This window comes from Pseudorca crassidens, chromosome 6 (genome assembly GCF_039906515.1).
Source record: "Pseudorca crassidens isolate mPseCra1 chromosome 6, mPseCra1.hap1, whole genome shotgun sequence".
NCBI lineage: Eukaryota > Metazoa > Chordata > Mammalia > Artiodactyla > Delphinidae > Pseudorca > Pseudorca crassidens.
This window is the reverse complement of record NC_090301.1, coordinates 124,209,807-124,235,454: the sequence shown is the minus strand read 5'-3', so window position 1 is coordinate 124,235,454 and position 25,648 is coordinate 124,209,807. Positions and strand designations below refer to the sequence as shown.

The window sequence follows — 25,648 nt, the reverse complement described above, 5'->3', positions numbered from 1 at the left end:
ATCAAGAAAACACTCCCATTTACCATTGCAACAAAAAGAATAAAATATCTAGGAATAAACCTACCTAAGGAGACAAAAGACCTGTATGCAGAAAATTATAAGACACTGATGAAAGAAATTAAAGATGATACAAATAGATGGAGAGATATACCATGTTCTTGGATTGGAAGAATCAACATTGTGAAAATGACTATACCTCTCAAAACAATCTACACATTCAGTGCAATCTCTATCAAACTACCACTGGCATTTTTCACAGAACTAGAACAAAAAATTGCACAATTTGTATGGAAACACAAAAGACCCCGAATAACAAAAGCATTCCTGAGAAAGAAAAACAGAGCTGGAGGAATCAGGCTCCCTGACTTCAGACTATACTACAAAGCTACAGTTATCAAGATGGTATGGTACTGGCACAAAAACAGAAAGATAGATCAATGGAACAGGATAGAAAGCCCAGAGATAAACCCACGCACATATGGACACCTTATCTTTGATAAAGGTGGCAGGAATGTACAGTGGAGAAAGGACAGCCTCTTCAATAAGTGGTGCTGGGAAAACTGGACAGGTACTTTTAAAAGTATGAGATTAGATCACTCCCTAACACCATACACAAAAATAAGCTCAAAATGGATTAAAGACCTAAATGTAAGGCCAGAAACTATCAAACTCTTAGAGGAAAACATAGGCAGAACACTCTATGACATAAATCACAGCAAGATCCTTTCTGACCCACCTCCTAGAGTAATGGAAATAAAAACAAAAATAAACAAATGGGACCTAATGAAACTTGAAAGCTTTTGCACAGCAAAGGAAACCATAAACAAGATGAAAAGACAAGCCTCAGAATGGGAAAAATATTTGCAAATGAAGCAACTGACAAAGGATTAATCTCCAAAATTTACAAGCAGCTCATGCAGCTCAATAACAAAAAAACAAACAACCCAATCCAAACATGGGCAGAAGACCTAAATAGACATTTCTCCAAAGAAGATATACAGACTGCCAACAAACACATGAAAGAATGCTCAACATCATTAATCATTAGAGAAATGCAAATCAAAACTACAATGAGATATCATCTCACACCAGTCAGAATGGCCATCATCAAAAAATCTAGAAACAATAAATGCTGGAGAGGGTGTGGAGAAAAGGGAACACTCTTGCACTGCTGGTGGGAATGTGAATTGGTTCAGCCACTATGGAGAACAGTATAGAGGTTCCTTAAAAAACTACAAATAGAACTACCATATGACCGAGCAATCCCACTACTGGGCATATACCCTGAGAAAACCAAAATTCAAAAAGAGTCATGTACCAAAATGTTCATTGCAGCTCTATTTACAATAGCCCGGAGATGGAAACAACCTAAGTGCCCATCATCGGATGAATGGATAAAGAAGATGTGGCATATATATACAATGGAATATTACTCAGCCATAAAAAGAAACGAAATTGAGCTATTTGTAATGAGGTGGATAGACCTAGAGTCTGTCATACAGAGTGAAGTAAGTCAGAAAGAAAAAGACAAATACCGTATGCTAACACATATATATGGAATTTAAGAAAAAAAATGTCATGAAGAACCTAGGGGTAAGGCAGGAATAAAGACGCAGACCTCCTAGAGAACGGACTTGAGGATATGGGGAGGGGGAAGGGTGAGCTGTGACAGGGCGAGAGAGAGTCATGGACATATACACACTACCAAACGTAGTAAGGTAGATAGCTAGTGGGAAGCAGCCGCATGGCACAGGGATATTGGCTTGGTGCTTTGTGACAGCCTGGAGGGGTGGGATAGGGAGGGTGGGAGGGAGGGAGACGCAAGAGGGAAGACATATGGGAACATGTTTATGTATGACTGATTCACTTTGTTATAAAGCAGAAACTAACACACCATTGTAAAGCAATTATACCCCAATAAAGATGTTAAAAAAAAAAAAAGACTGTCAAGCATAAAAATATCAATGTATAACATCAGGATAAAATTCTGTGGGGGAAGTGAAATGGAAATATAATTTCAAGGAGTAAAAGGAATGATGTAAAATGTCTGATTGTTAAAGAGCTTGTCTTGTACTTTTAAAATGGATGATGGTGGCTCTCACATCGTAATGATGCTTTCTTTTTTTCCCAACATCTTTATTGGAATATAATTGCTCTACAATGGTGCATTAGCTTCTGCTGTATAACAAAGTGAATCAGCCATACATATACACATACCGCATATCCCCTTCCTCTTGTGTCTCCCTCCCACCCTCCCTATCCCACCTCTCTAGGTGGTCACAGAGCACCAAGCTGATCTCACTGTTCTATGCAGCTGCTTCCCACCAGCCATCCATTCTACATTTGGTAGTGTATGTATGTCCATGCCACTCTCTCACCTTGTCCCAGCTCACCCCTCCCCATCCCTGTGTCCTCAAGTCCACTCTCCACATCTGCGTCTTTATTCCTGTTCTGCCTGTAGGTTCTTCAGAACCATTTTTTTAATTTAAGATTCCATATGTATGTGTTAGCATACGGTATTTGTTTTTCCCTTTCTGACTTACTCGGTATGACAGACTCTAGGTCCATCCACCTCACTACAAATAACTCAATTTCGTTTCTTTTTATGGCTGAGTAATATTCCATTGTATATATGTTCCATATCTTCTTTATCCATTCATCTGTCGATGGACACTTAGGTTGCTTCAATGTCCTGGCTATTGTAAATAGTGCTGCAGTGAATACTGTGGTACATGACTCTTTTTGAACTATGGTTTTCTCAGGGTATATGCCCAGTAGTGGGATTACTGGGTTGTATGGTAGTTCTATTTTTAGTTTTTTAAGGAACCTTCATACTGTTCTCTGTAGTGGCTGTATCAGTTTACATTCCCACCAACAGTGCAAGAGGGTTCCCTTTTCTCCACACCCACTCCAGCATTTATTGTTTGTAGACTTTTTTTTTTTTTAATTTATTTTTGGCTGTGTTGGGTCTTCGTTTCTGTGCGAGGGCTTTCTGTAGTTGCGGCAAGCGGGGGCCACTCTTCATCACGATCTGTGGGCCTCTCACTATCGCGGCCTCTCTTGTTGCAGAGCACAGGCTCCAGACGCGCAGGCTCAGTAGTTGTGGCTCACGTGCCCAGTTGCTCCATGGCATGTGGGATCTTCCCAGACCAGGGCTCTACCCCATGTCCCCTGCATTGGCAGGCAGATTCTCAACCACTGTGCCACCAGGGAAGCCCCGTTTGTAGACTTTTTGATGATGGCCATTCTGACTGGTGTGAGATGAAACCTCATTGTAGTTTTGATTTGCATTTCTCTAATGATTAGTGATGTTGAGCATCCTTTCATGTGTTTGTTGGCAATCTGTATATCTTCTTTGGAGAAATGTCTGTTTAGGTCTTCTGGCCATTTTTGGATTGTTGTCCATTTTTTTTGATATTGAGCTGCATGAGCTGCTTGTATATTTTGGAGATTGATCCTTTGTCAGTTGCTTCATTTGCAAATATTTTTCCCATTCTGAGGCTTGTCTTTTCATCTTGTTTATGGTTTCCTTTGCTGTGCAAAAGCTTTCAAGTTTCATTAGGTCCCATTTGTTTATTTTTGTTTTTATTTCCCTTTCTCTAGGAGGTGGGTCAAAAAGAATCTCGCTGTGATTTATGTCATAGAGTGTTCTTCCTATGTTTTCCTCTAAGAGTTTTATAGTGTCTGGCCTTACATTTAGGTCTTTAATCCATTTTGAGTTTATTTTTGTGTATGGTGTTAGGGAGTGTTCCATTTTTTTCTTTTACATGTAGCTGTCCAGTTTTCCCAGCACCACTTATTGAAGAGGCTGTCTTTTCTCCATTGTATATTCTTACCTCCTTTATCAAAGATAAGGTGACCATATGTGTGTGAGTTTATCTCTGGGCTTTCTATCCTGTTCCATTGATCTATCTTTCTGTTTTTGTGCCAGTACCATACTGTCTTGATAACTGTAGCTTTGTAGTATAGTCTGAAGTCAGGGAGCCTGATTCCTCCAGCTCTGTTTTTCTTTCTCAGGAATGCTTTTGTTATTCGGGGTCTTTTGTGTTTCCATACAAATTGTGCAATTTTTTGTTCTAGTTCTGTGAAAAATGCTGGTGGTAGTTTGATAGGGATTGCACTGAATGTGTAGATTGTTTTGAGAGGTATAGTCATTTTCACAATGTTGATTCTTCCAATCCAAGAACATGGTATATCTCTCCACCTGTTTGTATCATCTTTAGTATCTTTCATCAGTGTCTTATAGTTTTCTGCATACAGGTCTTTTGTCTCCTTAGGTAGGTTTATCCCTAGGTATTTTATTCTTTTTGTTGCAATGGTAAGTGGGAGTGTTTCCTTAATTTCTCTTTCAGATTTTTCATCATTAGTATATAGGAATGCCAGAGATTTCTGTGCATTAATTTTGTATCCTGCTACTTTACCAAATTCATTGATTAGCTCTAGTAGTTTTCTGGTAGCATCTTTAGGATTCTCTATGTATAGTATCGTGTCATCTGCAAACAGTGACAGTTTTACTTCTTTTCCGATTTGGATTCCTTTTATTTCTTTTTCTCTCTGATTGCTGTGGCTAAAATTTCCAAGACTTATGTTGAATAATAATGGTGAGAGTGGGCAGCCTTGTCTTGTTCCTGATCTTAGAGGAAATGGTTTCAGTTTTTCACCCTTGAGAACAATATCGGCTGTGGGTTTGTCATATATGGCCTTTTATATGTTGAGGTAAGTTTTCTCTATGCCTACTTTCTGGAGGGTTTTTATCATAAATGGGTGTTGAATTTTGTCAAAAGGTTTTTCTGTATCAATTTTGATGATCATATGGTTTTTCTCCTTCAGTTTGCTAATATGGTGTATCACATTGATTGATTTGCGTATATTGAAGAATCCTTGCCTTCCTGGGATAAACCCTACTTAATCAGGGTGTGTGATCCTTTTAATGTGCTGTTGGATTGTGTTTGCTAGTATTCTGTTGAGGATTTTTGCATCTATATTTATCAGTCATATTGGCCTGTAGTTTTCTTTCTTTGTGACATCTCTGTCTGGTTTTGGTATCAGGGTGATGGTGGCCCTGTAGAATGAGGTTGGGAGTGTTCCTCCCTCTGCCAAATTTTGGAAGAGTTTGAGAAAGACAGGTGTTAGCTCTTCTCTAAATGTTTGATAGAATTTGCCTGTGAAGCCATTTGGTCCTGGGCTTTTGTTTGTTGGAAGATTTTTAGTCACAGTTTCATATTCAGTGCTCGTGTATAATATATTCTATTTTGTCTGCTATTAATATAGCTAGGTCTCCTTTGGCTACTGTTTGCATGGTATATCTTTTTACAGTCTTTAACTTTCAACCTGTTTTGTGCCTGAATCTATAATGTGTCTGATGTAGACAGCATATAGTTAGATCTTGTTTTTTAACCTAGTCTGCTAATCTCTGCCTTTTAACTGGTTTGTTCATTCCTCTTATATTTAATATAATTACACATAAGGTAAGATTACATCTGTCATTTTATTTTTGTGTTCTATGTGTTTTGTATCTTTTTTTGTTGTTGTTGTTCCTCATTCCTCCATTACTGCCTTCTTTGTGTTAAATAGATATTTTGTTGTGTGCTATTTTAATTCTCTCATTTCTTTTGCCATTTTAAAAAATGTATTCTTCAGTCATTGACCTGGGGATTAAAATTAACATCTCAACTTAAAACAATGTAGTTTGAGTTAATGCCACTTAATTTGAGTGGCATACAAAATTTCCCTTTTAACTCCATCCCTCCTCTTTCCTTTGTACTATACAAAGGGAAATTTGTGTATATTGCTGTACAAATTATATCTATATATTGTACACCCAACAACACGCTTATAATTATTGCTTTATGCAGTTTCTTTAAACTTGTCTATTAATTTCCTTCTGCTCTTTGTATAGAAAAGAGTTCACATAGCCTCACTGCTTATCTTTGGAATGAATTGCTTATCATTGGCTGGCATCTGAGAACTTGGATTTCAGGAGAGTTCCCAGCTGCCTAACTGATAAGAATGGCTTATTGTGCCTCAGCTGCTTATACGAACAATATAGTTTATGCTGAACACTGGCTTTTCATCTGGGAATCAGGAATTTTTGTATGTGTCTAGTTAGTCTGACATTTAGGCTTTCTCAGGGTCAGTTTCTGTTGATTGCTTTTTCTCTGTGTATGGACTATTATCTTTGTATGTCTCATTTTTTTCTTGAAAACTGGACATTTAAAATACCATAATGGGCCACCTCTGGAAATCAGATTCTTCTCCCTCCCCAGTGGTTTTTTGTTTGTTTGTTTTTTGGCTGTGCCACACAGCATGCCGGATCTTAGTTCCCTGACCAGGGATTAAACCTATGTCCCCTGCATTCGGAACATGGAGTCTTAACCACTGGACCACCAGGGAAGTCCCCTCCCCAGTGTTTTTTGTTTATTCTTCTTATTTGTTTGTTTAGTGACATTTCAGAACTCACTTTTTAAAGTCTGTATTCTTTGTCATATATGGTCAGTGAAGACTGCTCTTAGTTTAGCTGTCATCTAATGATTAGACAGAGATTTCCTTAGATACTTGGAACAGATAAGTCTCGAAGTCTTTTTTGAGTGGTTTTCTGTGTGTGTTGGGGCTGGCCTTTAACATTCTCCCAGGCATTTACAACTCCACCTTATCCTTTACTTACTGCTACACAGAGCCTCAGAGTTAGCCAGAGGTGAAAGCCGAGGGCCTTCTTAGGCCTTTCTTGAGTAAAGCAACAGCCTTGGGCATTTGTGTACCTTCTAGAGTCCCAGGAGTCTGTTCCCTGTTGACATCTCATTTCTCAGCTTTTCTAAGTTCCCTGTTGACATCTCATTTTTCAGAGTTCCCTGTTGACATCTCATTTCTCATTTCAGAGTTCCCTGTTGACATCTCATTTCTCAGCTTTTCTAAAAAATTTTTTTCTTAACCTATTGTTTGCCCAACTATTTTCCCCTTCCTCAGACAGTTGACATATGTTGTCCCTGATTGATTTCAGCAAACACTCTAAGTTCTTTGCAGTGGAAAAGCTTTGAGTCAGGTTAAATAAAGGCAGCCTTTCAAATGGGGTCTATCAGCCAACCATTAGATAGGTCAAATAATGACAGTTTTTTTGGAATCAGACTTTGAAGGCATTCCAGTTCCATTCTGCCCTTTCCAGTTGCTGCCAGGCTGCTCATTTTCATGGTGACTGTGGGCTGTTGGTTTAGATTGCTACTTTGGAGCTGGGAATAAGGGGCAGGAAGATAGAAATAGGGAAGGTCAGAATGCCACAAGGTTCTCTCTTTTTACTGTGACTCCTAAATGCTGCCCAGATTGCTGCAAACTTTCGGTTAATTCCTCTTTGTTGATTGTGATAATATTTTCTTTTATGGAGATTTGTAGGCCTTTACTATTTTGTTGATGTCTCTAAATATGACATTTGCCACTCAATCTTTATATCTGCCATTGCCCTGTGGGAACTTCAGTTTTTGTTTAATTTTTATTTATTTATTTATTTTTGGCTGCATCGGGTCTTAGTTGCGGTGCGCGAGCTTCTCTGTAGTTGTGATGCGTGGACTCCAGAGCGCGTGGGCTCCAGAGCACGTGGGCTCAGTAGTTGTGGCATGCCAGCTTAGTTGCCCTGCTGCATGTGGCATCCTAGTTCCCCTACCAGGGATCAAACCCACGTCCCCTGCATTGGAAGGTGGATTCTTATCCACTGGATCAACAGGGAAGTCCCGGAACTTGAGTTTATTAGATTATCTCTTAAGTGTTTTGTCTCTCAAAAATCGTTTTGTTTTGTTTTGCTTTAGCTTAGATAGATAGGAACGTGAAAAGTACTTAGGTAAATTTAATTTAAAATAATAATAATTTTCAGTTCCTTCTCAATAATTGAATATCTGGAAAAAAGAAGGCACTTCTCCCCAGCAAAATGTGTAAAGTATTAATATTGTACATTCACATTAGTGTTATTTATACTGACTTTTTTCTTTTTGTGGCTACCTCTTCTCTTTCTTCGTCTTATTAACGTGTTCATCTTTTTATGTTCTTAGGCAATAGAGAATGCTGATGAGAGAACCATTTCCCTAATTTTCAAATAGTCAAGCTGGTTGCCATGATGGGTGAGTTCCAACTAAAAGCATTTCTCATCTATAATTAAAGGATAAAATGGGAGGGACAACTTTTTCTCTGTGTGTATGATAAGCTTTTTATGAAGAAATTTTATGATTAAGTAGATTTATGTAATATTTTACATTTATTTACTTAATAGATTTTCAATTAAAGCACTTTTTGTGTTGACTTCTACAGTTTTGGGATAACCAGTTTATGCAGGACATAGTATGGACATTCAAAATAAACTGTTGAGATGGATTGTGATTTTCTTAGAACCTGATGGCCAGAGAGAATACTTGGTAAAGAAACCTGACTTTTAAAAATTGAATAAATGTTGAAGAATGAATTGTTATAATTACTCAACAGTGTAATAATATAGATAGGCTAAAGAAAATAGCTGCATAAAAATAATAAATCATGAAACTTTATAAAAGAATTGAGCAGTAAATCATTGGTGCTTGAAGAGGATATGTTTTACAACTCTTGTGAATTTCCTATGGTGTCATAATGTTAATGGAAAGAGAGGCTAAAGTATGGGAATGGATTGTGGGTGTTCAGTTTCTATATCATTTTGTTTTCTTCTTTACTCTCTTTTCTTTCTTTTCTTCTCTTTTCTCCTTGGGGTTGAGCATTCCAATGTGAGGCAGGGATTGGACAGTGAAACACTAGAAAGAAATGGAGCAACTGGCCTGTCCTATCTTAAATGGGGAAAAATGGACTGGGTAGTTGGAAGCTAAGGTTTTAAACTTAGACCAGTATCTTATAACGGTATCTTAGTGCTGACATGTATTTGCCAATGTTTGTCTTTGTCACACTTTTCCTACCACTTGCTTAACAAATGTATCAATATTGGTCACTCGGATTTCCCTGGTTGGTGCAGTGGTTAAGAATCTGTCTGCTGGGGCTTCCCTGGTGGCGCAGTGGTTAAGAATCCACCTGCCAATGCAGGGGACATGGGTTCAAGCCCTGGGCCGGGAAGATCCCACATGCTGCAAAGCAACTAAGCCGGTGCGCCACAACTACTGAGCCTGCGCTCTAGAGCCCACAGGCCACAACTACTGAGCCCGTGAGCCACAACTCCTGAAGACCATACGTTCTAGGCCCAGTGCTCTGCAACAAGAGAAGCCACTGCAATGAGAAGTCTGTGCACCACAACGAAGAGTAGCCCCCGCTCGCTGCAACTAGAGAAAGCCTGTGTGCAGTAACGAAGACGCAACGCAGCCAAAAATAAATTAATTAATTTAAAAAAATATATTAGTCACTTGTATATGTATATACATGGCATTTAGGCCAAGGAACTTTAATTTGTCTGTGTTCTTTAGTGGGAGGGCTAGCACACTTTCAGTGTGTCTACTCGTGGTAAGTGTGTAAAATAAACCTCCACCTTCCTACTTTCTAAATTTCTCTTCTACAGTCTCTTTTATTTATTTATTTAAAATTTTTTATTTTTGGCTGCGTTGGGTCTTCATTGCTGCACGCAGACTTTCTCTAGTTGCGGCGCGTGGGGGCTACTCTTCGTTGTGGTGCGCTGGCTTCTCTTGTGGAGCATGGGCTCTAGGCTCGTGGGCTCAGTAGTTGTGACTCGCCGGCTCTAGAGCACAGGCTCAGTAGTTGTGGCACGTGGGCTTAGTTGCTCCGCAGCATGTGGGATCTTCCCAGACCAGGGCTCGAACCCATGTCCCCTGCATTGGCAGGCAGATTCTTAACCACTGTGCTACCAGGGAAGCCCTACTTTCTCCTTTTTTAACCATGAGTGCAGTGCCATCATGTGGTCCAAATTCTCCACTTTTGTCACCTTCGCCTCCAATTCCAAATTGGATATCCTTTTACTGAATTCATACCAACTTTTCATTTTTGTTGCTCTCACTTGCAGTCTGAACTTTATATTAAATTGAATTACACCATACTTCTCAAATGATACTTATAGTATGCAAAGAACAGTCATTGCTTAAAAACATGTACAAAGCTAGTCACAAGAAACTGTGAATATTTAAAAGTGTGTCACAGATATTTGAATTTTTGATTGAAGATTTTCTCCTGTAGTTTTAAAGTAAAATAAGAATATAAGATATCAAGTTAAACATTGCTGATAAATTTTTTATTTGAAATTATTTCCCAAGTATTTTCCGGTTTTCTGCTCAACTCACTGTCCTTTTAACGTTTGTCAGAAATACACTGCTTCTCCTGTGTGACTGTTGGTCAGGCTCTGGGATCCTTCAAGCATCCTCTCTGCCATTTGGATCAACTCATGATCCTATGACGTTTATAACCTGTCTAATTTTCCTAGTACCTGTAACCACCATAGAGATTCTTAATAGAGTAAAACAGTCTAGGAATAGTTAGAACAGTGCTTGTAGTGTATGTTCACCACTTTGCTCGATCCTTTGGGGATTTGTTAGCTTACATCTTATCAAAAGTAAGTTACCTACTGGGTACTAATTTGCCATCTGATTCTCCTTCATTCCAGAAAAAGAATGAATTCAATTAAGTAACTCTTCAGTTGTATGTTATCTCCCTGAGAAGTTACTTTTATTCAAATGGCTCTCTTTACTTTTTTACATGTACTGTAGAAAACGGTATTCATTTTTTTAAACACGGAAGTTAGTATATGTAAATGTGATAAGAGATTTAAGCCAAAGCCTTCCCAGGCATTTATTTATTTTGGTGTTATAATATTAAACATGTAATGTTAAACATTAAATATTGTGAAAATGCCTAAATTCAAGTGTTTAATGAAGAAAATAAAACATAGATATGTTTAAGAGTTTTCCTTTCCCCAGTATAGAATTAAGGGTCTTACTTTTCTTAAGAAGGTTACATCAGATAATTTTATTCCAGTTCAGATCATTTTCAACTTATTCTTTTTCTAAGGGAGGATTTATTTTTATCAATAAATGACATAATCTGGCTTGGACCCATATACAATACACCTGTTGTTATTACATTATACCCATCTGGCTCAGTTACTGTTTGGCTAAGCTAATATTATGTAGAAATTTTATTTTACAAAGAATACTTTGTGAAGGATTAAAATTTTCTCCAGACCTGGAATTTATTAACAAAACCTTTGGAGCCATTATTTTAATTTTAATATGCAAGTTTTTTTTTTACTGTAGAACAGAATATATTGAGTGTTATAAAAAATTAACATGTTAGAGAAGTCAGCTATTTGTGTGTTTGAAAGACTGATGAAGCCATTGACTTGCCACATTCTTTTTAATGATCTCCCTTTACAGGATAAAGCATGTTTTAACTACTGCTCTGGAACATAAATTATTCTTCACCAAAATGGTTACATTTTAAAATGTAAGCTGTAAAGTCCCTCAGTTCCTTTATTTACCAATTGGTGATTATCATTAGTAGAGTTGATTTACTAGTGAAAATCAATTAAATTGTCTCTGAAGTTTTCCAGAGATCGTATAGTTGACATTACTAGGAGGCTCATGCTTATAGTCTTAGGAATCTTTGATGTGTTTGGAAGAGAGTAAAAGTTCATGGTTCATGATCCTTTCATTCAGTTTTATGGATTCATTACTTTTTTCTTGCATTGTTACCTTTTAAGTTGTTAGTGGCTGAGACCATTAAATAGTTTGTCTGTTAAATGTAGTCTTGTTGAACCTTATGGTGAAGAAGTTAAAAAAAAAAAACACTTCCAAGTATCAGTATGGGTCTTCATCCACTGATAAAGCGTTTCTTTGTTTCTGACTTGAAGTATTGATGAAAGAGAAAAACTCTAAAAGGCATTCCATACTTTGAACATAAATGTTAAATAATGATGGTATTTATAGAAAGTTGTTTATTTTTTCCCCACTTGTTTTAATTAAGATTTTAGATGTCTTGTTGATGTTTTGTTTAGGTGTCGTAGAAAAGAATTTGTCATAACAGGGCTGTTTTGACTCATATGCTAGGATGTTACATCATTAGAAGCATCAGTATGACTTTACTTGCCTTATAAATGTCTCGTGTGAACACCTATGCGAGTAAGATGCAAGTGCTTGAGTCTAGTGCAGTTTTAATGTTACTTGTCTTCAGTTTTTAAATAACTAAATTTTTATTTCACCAAAATAGCAGGAGTGTAGGCATTGAAGATGTTCTAAGTGCATTTTTTGCATTAAATTAATGTATTTTTGCATTAAATTTTACTATAAATTTTTGTATTGGTGTCTATGATAAATACATATTGAAATTACAATTCTGTGTATATGTTATTTTAAAAATACCAGATGATCAGCAAGCTTTGAAGTCAATCATGCAAGATTTGGCTGTTCTTCATAAGGCCAGTCGACCAGCATTATCCTTACAGGAAACCAGAAAAGCAAAATCCTTATCACCAAAAAAGCAGGTATTTGTCTCAATAATATTTTAATAAATATATATTGTTATTCTATGAATTACTTTCTTTGAATATCCTAATTGTATAGAGGGTTTGTTTAAAGTGATTAGCTTTTACACTTTCTAATCAAGTATTTTGTTATTTGCATACATTTTTCCGTAGGGTGTCTGTTTTGTTTTGTTTTTTTAAATGGTAGTTTCATTTAATGTGGTAACTTCTCTCTAGAGTTGATATTTCATCCAATTCTTAAGGCATGTAACACGAGCAATGGTTTTTATTTAAAATAGTCTATTATTCTGTATATTTACAGATGAAAATCATTTTGATTCTTTTTAAATTAATTTTTATTGGAGTATCATATTAAATTTGTTTGGGATGTCTAACATAAAAAAGTGGAAATATAGTATTCTATATTGCCCTCTAACAGAATTAACAAATGTCGCAGACCCATGATGCCATCACTAATAGATCTTGGTGCTCCTTCCTGTTGAGCCCAGATTCAGCAGCCTAATTCTCAGCTCAGCTCTTTGGTAGACACTATCAATTGATTGGAGTTGACACTGAAAATGAAACCTCCTTCCCCCTCTGCTCTATTTTAAATGAGTGACTAAGAAAAAAAAAAGTGATTTAGAAATTCTGGAAATTTTATCTGATCTCTGAAGTGATTTATTATTTCATTACAGAATGATGTCCGAGTCAAATTTGAACACAGAGGAGAAAAAAGGTAAGGAAGGAAACATTATATGTCGGTTTATTGATATAATCAAATGCATGTCCTAGTTAAGACCATTAGAGGTTGTTTTTAGATTTTAATGAAGGTTCATGGCTTACAAATTGAGAATGGAATAGTCCTTGGTAACTGTAATGTGTACTTGGACTTAAGATAGAACCTGTCAAAATTCAGGCTAAACATCAGAAATGATTAATGTTTTTACTTTGCAGTACTAGGAAATAAATAAGGTCATTGCATAATGCAGTTTTAAATATTACTATTTTTTAAAATTTTTACTCAGTGGAAATTAAATGTATTTCTCCTTATTATAATTGCATCATCCCTTCAGATACTATATAGAATTTAGATGCGTGGACTTAAATTCACAATTTTGATTATTCTCAAGAGACTTTAATCATATGACCTGTATTTAATTAATAACATTGAGGAAAGTGAGTTGGAATGGTGACTACAAATTACTTAGCGGAGGTGGAAGCCTAGCCTTCAACTGGGTATCTGTATCTCAGTGGAATGGTGGAAGTCATAGTAGTGGTGGTTGACAACAGAATTGCTAAACAAGACCTAATAGGAGTTAGAGAAGATGGGATTTTATTTCTATTATTAGTGTCTCATTAAATTAATTTAATGAAAGATCTATCCATTTTAAGAAATTTTAAAAGGCTCATAAATCATACAACCTGAAGATGTAAAAATGATTTACACGGAGATGTTTAAAAAAAAGAGGGGGGGGACATACCAGATATACCATACATGTATTGTCCAATCTACTTTTTTCCTATTTACAATTCTTTATGGATATTTTCTCAGTTTTTTTTTTATTCATTGAGCACTGTTTATTGAGTACTTACTATATGCTAGGCTATGAAGGGAATAAAGTAAGTGAAATAGACATGATCCCTCCTGTTACAAAACCTACGGTCTAGTAGAGTAGTCTCCAAGCTTAGGTGCATGGTCCCCAGGGGCAACACAAGTCAATCCTTTGTGAAATACGAAAAGAATTCTAGAATTAAAAAATTTTAACTCTTTAAAGATATTTATCTGGGGGAGATGTGCTTACACGATATATATATGTGCTCAGAAATGTTGAGTTGATAAGGGTATAGGAATCAAAATTTGGATCCCTGGAGAACAGCTTTATTCTTTTTAACAGTTATGATGCATTTCATCGTATGGATGTCACATAATTAAGTTTAATCACTTTCCTCAATGAACATTTTACATTGCTCTTTTATGTTCATATAACACTTGCAGCACAAATTATAAAGTACAGAACATTTAGAGAATTTCCTTTTTATAATTTTTATTAAGATAGAACAAACTTCAGAGTTCTTGAACTTTGTGTTGAAATATTGGTGCACTTGATCAAAAATGCGCCATTGTAGTGTTTAAGTGAATGTTTACATTTTAACTTAATTTTATATTTCTCTATCCAAGCGATAACTGTTGCAAGTAAGTTATTTAACTATGCCTAAGAAAATAAAATATATAAAAATTCTGTCTATATAGAATCCTTCAGTTTCCCAGACCAGTTAAACTGGAAGATCTGAGGTCTAAAGCTAAAATTGCCTTTGGACAGTCTATGGACCTACATTATACCAATAATGAGGTAAACATGTACAGTTTAACTTTCAATAGTTCTTATTTTGGAAAACAGTGTGTTTATTTAAGAGATTGTTTTAGGATGGTTGTGCTTTTATTTGGGGCTTGATTAAGGATATGGTATTTTAGAGAGGAATAAGATAACAGAAGTAAATTTTAACTTATTAAAATGAGTTTTTTCATTGTGGAGGATATTGAAAGGTGCTACTGTGCAAATAATTGAGAATCTATTAAAGGAGGAAATATATGTATTACTTAGAGGTTTGCTGCTTATTTGTGTTTTATTTTTACTCTTTGTTCTTTATTGATGAACTCTTTTCTTTTCATACTGTATACTTGTCTACAGAGTCAACAGAGCTTTGGTAGTTGGACAGTTTAGTTAAAGCTTAAAGGATTACTTTCATGTTTTTAAGGACGTGATTAGATCATCATGTTTATGTTGGGGGTCAGTACGTGTAATCTTAAGGGCTCACTGTGGCATTCAGGAGCTCTGTGTTCTGGGGAATCCCTTTTGAACCTTCTGTAAAATGTGGATTGCAAATCTCTGAGATTTCTTTCAAGTCCTGTGATCTCAGATCAAGATCTTGAGACTTAAAAAATTTTAGGGACAGTTTAGTTAATTGGTTAATTTGTTATTGTTCCCTGTCGAAAAATAGTGTTGAATTTGCCAGGCATGATGGCTATGATTTATGAATTACAGCCCCTCATGGAGTTTATAGACTTGTGGTAGAAGCAGACAGTTAATAATTGATTTGTTTAAATATGTGAAATTCTTTGAAGGAAATGCATAAAGTGTTATGATAAAGGATAAAGGCAAGGGCAGTAGGTGTCCTATTTAGGTAGTACTAAGGAAGAGCTGAATGAGGTGGTAATATTTAATTGTTGAGATTTGAAGTATGAAAAGCCAACCCTGCAAAGAGTTTGAGAGGAACAACATTCCTGACAGAGAGAGCAGCTTGAGAGCAGAGCACACAGAGATCCTAAGATGGAAAAGACTTGTGTGTCAGGAGTAGAAAAAGTGTCAGTGGGAATGGAGTGACAGTGGAAAGTTCAGTAAAAATTAATTTGAGAAAATGTGAAAGTACTTTGCAAATGTTAAAACATTGTGCTAATAAAAATATTTGAAATATTAGATTTTCAAATGAATTATTGTTATTTTAAAGCAAAAGAACATGCTAATGTAGCTTGTCTATAGAAACCACTTATAGCTGAAAGTGGAAAATATTTTGATAAAGTAAAAATCCATATCCAAATAATATTTCTGAACAAAGTGATGAGTATTATACTGTGGTAATACCTTAAAATGTTATTTTTCAAATACTTTTTTGGGTTTTCAGTTAGCCATGAACACCTCTTGTTGCCTGGCCCTATCATGATACTTGTTTCTGTTTGTGCTGGCCTGATTTCCATCTGCCAGCCCCTGAGACGCTGAGGGCTTTTCAGAGGTATGGCTGAAGGGTGTAAGCTGAAGTACATATGGCGGTGGGGAATTGGGATTGGCGATATGAGGCTCAAGGATGTGGTGGGAGGTGGGGATGGATGGGCCCCACTTACCCACGGTGGTAACTAGCTGGATAGGATACCCTTTATGGGGCTCCTTCTCTCCCCTGTCTTCCCCGTTCCCCAATCAGTGTTTCCTAGTATCTTTTATAAACATACTTGAATCTTTATCTCATGTTATGATTCTGAGGAACCCAGTTATATCTTTGTTTTGGTTTTGTTTGGTCTAAAATTGTATCATGGAAAACTTTCAAATGCCAAGATACATTGACTACAATATTGTCTTGATCTGTGAGCTTAGTAGTTCTGTCAAGAAAAATGAAGTTAGTTTGACATGATTTGTTCATATTGTACCTGTCTGAGCTCCTAAAATTGCTGTTTCCTTTCTGAGTTCTCCCAATTTGTTTATAGGCATACCTTGGAGATACTGCAGGTTCAGTTCCAGACCACTACAATAAAGTGACTATTGCAATGCAACTAGTCACATGAATTGTTTGGTTTCCCAGTGCATATAAAAGTTATGCTTACATTATAATATAGTCTTTTAAATGTGCAATAGCATTATGTCTAAAAGAAAATCTTAATGATACTTTTATTGCTAAAAAATTCTAACCATCATCTTAGCCTTCAGCAAACTGTAATCTTTTTGTAATAGTAACATCAAAGATCACTGATCATAGATCACCATAACAATTATAATAATAATGAAAAAGTTTGAAATATTTGGAAGAATTACCAAAATGTGACACAGAGACATAAGGGGAGTAAATGCTGTTGGAGAAATGGTGCCAGTAGACTTGCGGCAGGGGTGCCACAGACCTTCAATTTGTAAAAAACACGGTATCTGAAGTGCAGTAAAGTGAAGCACACTAAAACAAGGGGTGCCTGCATATAATTTTTTCTAGGGCTTTCTTGAGGATTGACATCAAGCTAATTGATCTGTAGTTTTAGGAACCCTCTCCCATTGTCTAAAAATTGGAAAATTTTCTTTTTCTCATGCTTTCTAAAGGATTTCTGAGAGTGGTTTTGCCATTATGCTGGGTGGCCTCTTGGCAGAAATGTGGTGGAGGAGGCATTGGGGTAACATTACATTGTTTAAAATTGTCTTGCAACTCTGAGTTTCTGTGAGAATCTGTGATTCTGTAAGTTAACCATGTCCTGATTCACGTCATGGCAAGCCCAGGGCATGTCCTTGGACATTGGGGGCACTAGGGAAAGACTTAACAAGGGGTATTAGTTTCGTGGACTTGTAGACAAGCTAAAAACTCATTTAGACTGCTTGTTTTTCCAGTTCTATATTTTTTTGTCGTGTGATATAAAATCCTCTGTTCTAAAAGACTATAAACTTCTGGTTTGCCAGAATTGAAACAAGCAAATTTAAGCTGGGATTGGTTGGATCTGTGAGTTAGGCTACTCTTTATCTAATAAAGTGTCGGGTTTGTGTGTATTGTCAGAGGAGATAAATGCAGGCAAAAGTAAGTGGGTTTTCTAAGACCTTTTCCATTTTAGATAGGTAGAGGAGGACAAGCCTTTGTATGGGCAGTTTTCATGTTTCGCTATGTAAAGTTAGGAAGATAATTAACTTATTTCAAACTTAGGTTCTATTTAACGGGGTTTTGGACTTAATTTTTAGTTTCCTTTCCAGAAATGATTTTTATTAACATACAACTGGATTTATCAGTAATAAGCCAGAGGCAAATAGATTTTATGAATGAGGCCAAAATGAATTTACCAAGCAGGGAAATATTGGGTGACTTATTTAGTATAATTTAGGTAGGGTGGGACTTGTTCGTGACTTTTAGTCCTTGTTTTAAAATTTGTAATAAGTGATCTCAGCACATATGAGGGATTACATCAGCGATATAGACAGTAGTCCAGGCTGCCACTCCAGGTACTCCAGAATGTCCAGATTTCACTTTCGTAAGCTAAAGAAGAGCGGAATCATTTATGTTCATACTTTGTTACTGTGATTTAAATTAGTGTCTTTTCCTTCCAAAGCAGCAGTATCTTGGAGAAGTAAACAATCCAATTATAAATAATGTGTAGCTAAAGTAAACATTCAGGTTTCCCCCTAAATGAAAAGTTGGCAGAACAATCCTCTTCATTGCTTTAAAATGTTCTCTAGTGCTTAAAATATAATTTACAAACTATTAAAGATGGGAACAAGGTGTACCAATATGGCTCATGATTGATAGGAAAATGAAAGGAATTTAATTAAGTAGATCAGACTTGTTCTATGATACCAAACAGTTAATATTCTTTTTTTTATTAGAAAAAAATTCTCACAGAGAAAAAAAGGCCTGATAGTAGCTAAATTGTGACAGTATAAAACTAGCTATATGAACAGAAATCGGGAGTATAATTTCAAGTACAGAGTAAGTAAATGTAAGCAGATTGTATGATGTAATTCACATTAGTTCTGCTTTGTATTTGTGCCTGGCAGCCTTTCTTAAAACAAGGAATAGTTTTCATAAAGAAATCTATGGAGAATGAATGCACACCATGTCAGCTAGTGGGTTTGGGTGCAGATGAAGCTTTTACCCTATGATCTTTATTAAACAATATTTACCAAGTATTTGGTTTTTGATGTGCTCTGTGTTCATTGCTGGCTTAGGGGGGGAGTCCTTACCCGCAAGGTATTTGTACTGTAGAGGACCCTTAACTAACTATGCCTTTACGTTTGATTGGCTTATATACTGTGTTAGTTAGTGCCGGCTCACAAGTATGGAATATGTTCACTTGTTTTTATTCTGTCCTTTCCGTGAAACGGAATGTACTTTGAAGATTATTGACAAAGTCATCTTAAGCTACTAAATTTACTTTTTTTTTTTTTTTTTTTGTGGTACGCGGGCCTCTCACCGCTGCGGCCTCTCCTGTTGCGGGGCACAGGCTCCGGACGCGCAGGCCCAGCGGCTATGGCTCACGGGCCCAGCCGCTCTGCGGCACGTGGGATCCTCCCGGACCGGGGTACGAACCCACGTCCCCCGCATCAGCAGGCGGACGCTCAACCACTATGCCACCAGGGAAGCCCCTAAGTTTACATTTTTAAAAAAAGAAGTATTTTGTTTAGTAGTATGAATCATGCTTTTTCCTCACAGGCTGTTCAGGTGCTTTTGTCCCTTATAACATCTGATCCATGAGAGGACTAATGAAAGCAAATTTCAGCATTCAGGGGTTACTGTAGGATGGCTCACCCATTTAGCTTACCTGTTTTAGACTGTAGTGGTCAAGTCAGAGATGAGAGTGCCAGGTAGGCTGTAGATTGCAGGTACATTACTGGTGGCACCCCTCCACGGCACCCCTCCACGGCATGCTCATTGTATTTTGTATGTTGGTAAGCATACCGGTTGAGGACGAGAATCTGTGGTTGCTATAAAAAAAGTAAAACTTTCATCAATGCAGATAAAAGAGAGTACTTTTATTTTACATTTTTGTGTATGTTCCTTAATGCTGTTTTGAGGTGAAGATATTATAACTTAAGTTTAATAATATTATGGAAATATCCTAGAAAACTGATCTTTAATCTTTAAATGTGTTTTCTAGAAGAATTTAATGTTCAGTAAAGAAAAAAAAATTATTAATCTGTATTCATTTTATGATTTTAGTGATGGTAGGATGGGAAGAGCAAAACAATCTAGATAACGTGTATTCATTCAGAATTTCATTATACTGACAAATCAAAGAGCAAGGTATTTTGAGATTTATAATTCCATAGTAATGGAGATGCTCCTGGGAGGACTTGACCTGGTGAGATGGCTGCACAATTCCTATGTTCCCTTTTGTTTAGTTGGTGATTCCATTAACCACCCAAGATGACTTGGACAAAGCTGTGGAACTGCTGGATCGTAGTATTCATATGAAGAGCCTCAAAATATTACTTGTAATAAATGGAAGTACACAGGTATGAGTTGGGATTTTGTTTTTTCAGTGAGGATTATAGGATTTATGCTTGTAAAAGTCAATATATGAAACATAGTTACCTAGAATGCCTGGGTTATATTTGGTAGGGGAAAGGATTCTGATTAAAGCCCTAAAGGGGAAGAATAGCATGAATCTTCTTTTTTTCTTCGTAGGCTACTAATTTAGAGCCATTGCCATCACTAGAAGATTTGGATAACACAGTATTTGGAGCAGAGAGGAAAAAAAGACTTTCTATAGTAGGTAAGAAAGCTAGCGTCGAAATCATGAAATGGGTGATTTCTTGGTTTCATCTCCATCCTTTAAGGTAGGGCAACATCTAAACATAATCCTGATAAATAGCAGCCTATCTCTGTACTCTGTAATTTAGTTCAGTTAACTATGTTCTGGTATCTGATGTCCCTTGAAAAGTTAATGTCAAGTATTACACGATTAGCAGTCTCCAGTTTAAATATTTTCTTTCTTAAGATACCCAGGGTATTTTGATGTTTAACAAGTTATAAGGAAACCTCAAGAGCGTTTTAATTGTACAAATAAGCTGAAGGGAAAAAAATTAAAAGAAGTAATTCTAACATATTAAAATTAATGGATGGACTAAGTTCATAAACTTTTCTCTAAGTTTTAGTTATTGCCAAGAATGCTACCAAAATAAAGATTGCTAAGAATTTCCAGATTATGTTTTATAATTACTTTATTAGTCATTAAAAATACACTTATATTTATGTTTATGGTAAAAAGAAAAATGGATCCTGTGTGCTTTTTTTTTTTTTTTTTTTAAGGAGGCCTATTAGAGAGGCATAGGCTGGGCAGAGGTGCTCTGAACTCCCCAGTTCTGTGCTTCTTCTTCAATTTGTATAAAACATTGATAATCTACATTTTTATATGATAAAAACATTTCATTGCTCGAAAATGGGTATTAAAGATAGCATGAAAACATATGTGAGGGATGGATTTAAAGGGGGAAGTAGGAGACATAAAACAGATGAATAGGGAGGAAGCAGGAAGGGAATCTAAGACTGGTGATAGAAGAGGATTGTTAGTAATGAAAGAAAAGATTAAATTAGCATGTGAACCAACCAGAAAATCTGTTATTCATCTTCTGTTTTGGTACCCAAAAGCTTTTTTATGACTACTTCCTTCTAAGTGTCTGTCTTTTGTCTTACTTTGGGTTTCAGAAGTGTTGCAAGTATGAACAGCAGAGATAATATACAAGTAAAATAAAAATTGCTTGTCTTCATTTGGATGTATTTTGATATAATTTAAATTTTTGATGAAAGAACATTAGGGGTACCTGAATTCAAATTCCAGCTCTATAATTAACCTGAGACCAGTAACATTGTCCTCATCTTTAAATCATGGGATTGTTGTAGCAGTCAATTGAGAGAACACTTTTTTTTCTTTTTAATAAATTTATTTATTTTTGGCTGCATTGGGTCTTCATTGCTGCGCATGGGCTTTCTCTAGGTGCGGTGAGTGGGGGCTACTCTTCCTGGTGGTGCCTGGGCTTCTCATCGTGGTGGCTTCTCTTGTTGCAGAGCAGGGGGCTCTAGGTGCACGGGCTTCAGTAGTTGTGGTGCAAGGGCTCAGTAGTTGTGGCACACGGGCTCTAGAGCGCAGGCCCAGTAGTTGTGGTGCATGGGCTTAGTTGCTCTGCGGCATGTGGGATCTTCCCAGACCCAGGCTCAAACCTGTGTCCCCTGCATTGGCAAGCGGATTCTTAACCACTGCACCACCAGGGAAGTCCCTGAGAGAACACTTTTAAACATTTTGCTTTTCAAACTAGAAAGCATGACTATTATTAATCATACATTTCTTTATCCTTTTTCTTATCATTATAGTACCTATCATTTTAAAGTAAAAAATTGCTAATTCACCTTAGTTGCATTAGACAGAACAAGCTAAATACATTAGTTAAATTGACATTTTAAATTCATTTTGATTTAAAACTGTACTGAATGTCTCACTCTTATTCTACTAATAAATATTCTTGTTTGACTTCAGTGCCAGCATAAGAAGAAACTGGAAATTGTAAAGTATAAAATTTACTAGTCTTTTCTTGGCACCTCTTTAAACTTGAAATAGCTTTGATAGATATGACCATTATCTTTTTTCCTTATTTATTGATCATTATCTCCTTCAATTATTTTTACAAAAGATAGAGGAAGAACTTACTTTGGGATGGGAGTATATGCTGGTGTGGAGGTTTTGACCAAGAGTGCATTGGTATACCTATTAATAACAAAGGTTCAAAAAAATGGGTTATCAAGTAAGAAGATGAAGAAATTTTCTAAGCTTTTTTTCTTCCTTGTCTGCTTCAAATAATGAGTATATTTATCTTCGTTTATAAATAGGGGCGTATGGAAGAAATAAAAATATTAGGGACATTGTGATCATAATTGTTACAAAGCCCACATCAACCACTGACTCAATAGTTTCTAATAATTTTGGAGTCCCGTGTAGAAAAATTATCTTTTTCATGCATATCTCTTGATAATCATTTTGTTCTCTTTCTCCCTATCTCTTCACTAACAAATGCCGACACGTATTTACAGTGACCCCTTACATGAGGCAAAAGCCTTTTTTGCTTTAAATCTGACCAGAACTCAAATGCTCACATGATTTCATCATATCGTTTTTATAGTTTAATTTCAAAAAATAAGGAGGAAAGCTGAGAAAACTATGTTAATAAACATAGCATAATTAGACGAACTGTATTAGATTCTCTAATTTTCTAAAGTATGAATACATTTAAATTCCAGGAATATGGCTTGCCACCAAAAGCCTAATTTTAAGTACCCAAGAATAAAGTCCAGGATTCCAAATTGGAAACATTCTAATGTTGACCAAATGACTAAGAAGTAACCTCACTTTAGGTTTCTAAAGATTAAAGAGCAGCAATGGAAAGAACATCATGTAGACAGATGTGCACAGCATATGTTCATTATGAATAATTTTGCCATCACAACACCCTTGCAAAGGAGAGATTTAGTCCCATGTTTACAGATGAGGAAACAGGTTCATGGCGATTGGATAACTTTCCCAAAGACGCAGAGCTGGTAAATAACTGGAACTGAGATTTAAATTGAGGTTAGACTGTAAAGCCCATATTCTTTCCACTACATCATGATGCCGTCCATAAATTACATTAAAGGGTAACGTATACCAGGGTACAGGTGACCTTTGGAAGTGCAGAAGCAGTGGCATTTATCTAAAAATCTTTATTATCAATACAATACTCATAATGCAGTTGTCAGCAGTCAGAAGAACATACCACCTAATAAATATATGTGAATATTACAATAAGGTTAATGATTACAGTAGGTGGGAGTTTAGGAAGGAATAAAAACATTTGAAGTTTTACAGACAAGAGTGCTCTGATAAGCTTTAATAAAAACTAGATTTCAGTTGCTAAAAGCATTCGTATTATAGTCCAGAAATTTTGAGTGTATATTTAATTAAAACAAGAATTGGTTCCCTGCTGGAATTTATAAAATCATATAATTTTTCTCCTTTGAGGTCCCACTAGTAGAGATAGAAGCTCCCCTCCCCCTGGATACATTCCAGATGAATTACACCAGGTTGCCCGGAATGGGTCATTTACCAGTATCAACAGTGAAGGAGAGTTCATTCCAGAGAGCATGGACCAAGTAAGCAAAATTTGGATGTGGTTTTTAATTTCATTTAAAGGGATGTTGTCAGGGCATAGTGTGGTTTGGCAGGTATATGGAGGAGGGGGTATTTGTTTTACCTCTTCTCCAATCCCATATCTTCCTTTATAAGCGAACAAAATAGTGGAAATATAGGAAAAACCCCACTAATTTACATGTGTCTGTGTGCATTCATGTATAAAGAAAGGTGGAATAAGGCTGATTTTCTCATGTTGCTCATCCATAAGTGAATGAATGCATTTGTTTATAATCCTGGGATTAACATTCGGATTTTTTTAAATTAACATTTGAAAGACACAGTAAAACTGTAAATATTTAACTTTGTGAAGCTGAGGTTTGTCTACTTTCTAAAACATTTAAAAATGTTTTTTAAAGTTTTGTGGTATTGAAGTATTTTCATGGATTTGCTATTGTTTTCTTAACATTAAATTGGCTGCTTATATTATTACAGGAATTTACATTTTCTAATAATGTAGCAGTCATGGTGTCATTTGTTTCAATTTGGGTGGTGCCTTTGTTCAGTTTTCAGTAAACAAAATTATGTGAAGTGTTTTAGCTTTTAATTATTTAGATAATAATCCAGAGAGAAAGAAATAGAAAATTCCTATTTTTCTGTTAGGAAATTTTGAAGTTGTAGCCTACCTACAAGGACAACTACTTTTAAAACATTTAAAAATGAATAACTCTGGGGATGACTGCTGTTGGATATGGATTTTCTTTTTTGGGTACTGAAAGTGTTCTGAGATTATGGTGAGGGTTATACATTCTCAGTATTAACTACTGAACTGCACTGTATGCTTTAAGTGGGTGAATTTTATGATACATGAATTATATCTCAATAAAGCTGTTTTTAAAAAACAGTAACTTCTGGTTATATCATGCAGACTCAAGGTGGACCCATTTATTTTTCTAGATGCTGGACCCATTATCTTTAAGCAGCCCTGAAAATTCTGGCTCAGGAAGTTGTCCATCACTTGATAGCCCTCTGGATGGGTAATGTTGATTGTAGTTTTTGTTTTTTAATATATGTGGGTAAATATGCATATATATAACATGTCGAAGTATCAACTCTTCTGTGTTACATTCAGAGGAATGTAGTTGATACTCATCTATACTTACGGCAAATTGATTTTTTCAGTTTGGACAAATTTCTTAACTTCATGGGCTCAGTATCTTTTTTAGTTAAAATGATATCTGATTATAATATTCTGAGTTTCTTGCTAAATTGTGTTTGAAACTAAAGGCAAACTTAGAATTTATGTACGTTTACTTTTAAACCTGTGTTGGTGAAACTGCTGTCAAATTTTTCATAATAGGTTTTGTTTTGGAGATTCTTGAGTTGTTGCACCTGTTCAGGATTACGTTCATTCTGGCACCAAATTATAAATAACATATATTCTTGGTAGTTATGTCCCAGTATTTTGGTCAATTAAAGTTTAAGTACTTTTGTGAGACAGCTGTTCAGGAATATAAGCTGGGACAAGTTGTATCTGTGAATTTTTGGTTACAAGTGCTCCCTCTCTCTTGGTCTCAGTCGGACAGTGTTCACCTGTAGCATGCAAAGTCAATATCTTTATTAAGATCATGACCTATTTAATCTCTGGAATTGCTCTATGAAAGCAAATTTGGAAAATATGACTAATATTGTATGGAACTTTACGTTTAATTTTTTGTTACCCATATACATGAAACCTTTGTCTGTGCCCATGTCTATCTCAAGATAGATATTTAAAACATTTAAGAAATTCAGGGAAATTGTGTTGTGAAAGCTGTATATTGAGTACTTAATATTTGAAAGACAGT

At 35.9% G+C, this 25,648-nt stretch overlaps 1 protein-coding gene across 1 annotated transcript in view; it reads left to right on the top strand.

Annotated features, from left to right (window-relative positions):
- MAP3K2 (mitogen-activated protein kinase kinase kinase 2) overlaps positions 1 to 25,648 on the top strand; it is a 99,072-nt gene that overhangs the window by 47,727 nt on the left and 25,697 nt on the right. Inside the window, exons 2-9 of the mRNA XM_067742248.1 lie at positions 8,034 to 8,102; positions 12,318 to 12,436; positions 13,111 to 13,151; positions 14,667 to 14,766; positions 20,047 to 20,160; positions 20,333 to 20,420; positions 23,694 to 23,824; positions 24,759 to 24,838. Coding sequence (XP_067598349.1) covers positions 8,096 to 8,102; positions 12,318 to 12,436; positions 13,111 to 13,151; positions 14,667 to 14,766; positions 20,047 to 20,160; positions 20,333 to 20,420; positions 23,694 to 23,824; positions 24,759 to 24,838 — 680 coding nt within the window. The 5' untranslated portion in view covers positions 8,034 to 8,095. The remainder of the gene's footprint in view (positions 1 to 8,033; positions 8,103 to 12,317; positions 12,437 to 13,110; positions 13,152 to 14,666; positions 14,767 to 20,046; positions 20,161 to 20,332; positions 20,421 to 23,693; positions 23,825 to 24,758; positions 24,839 to 25,648) is intronic.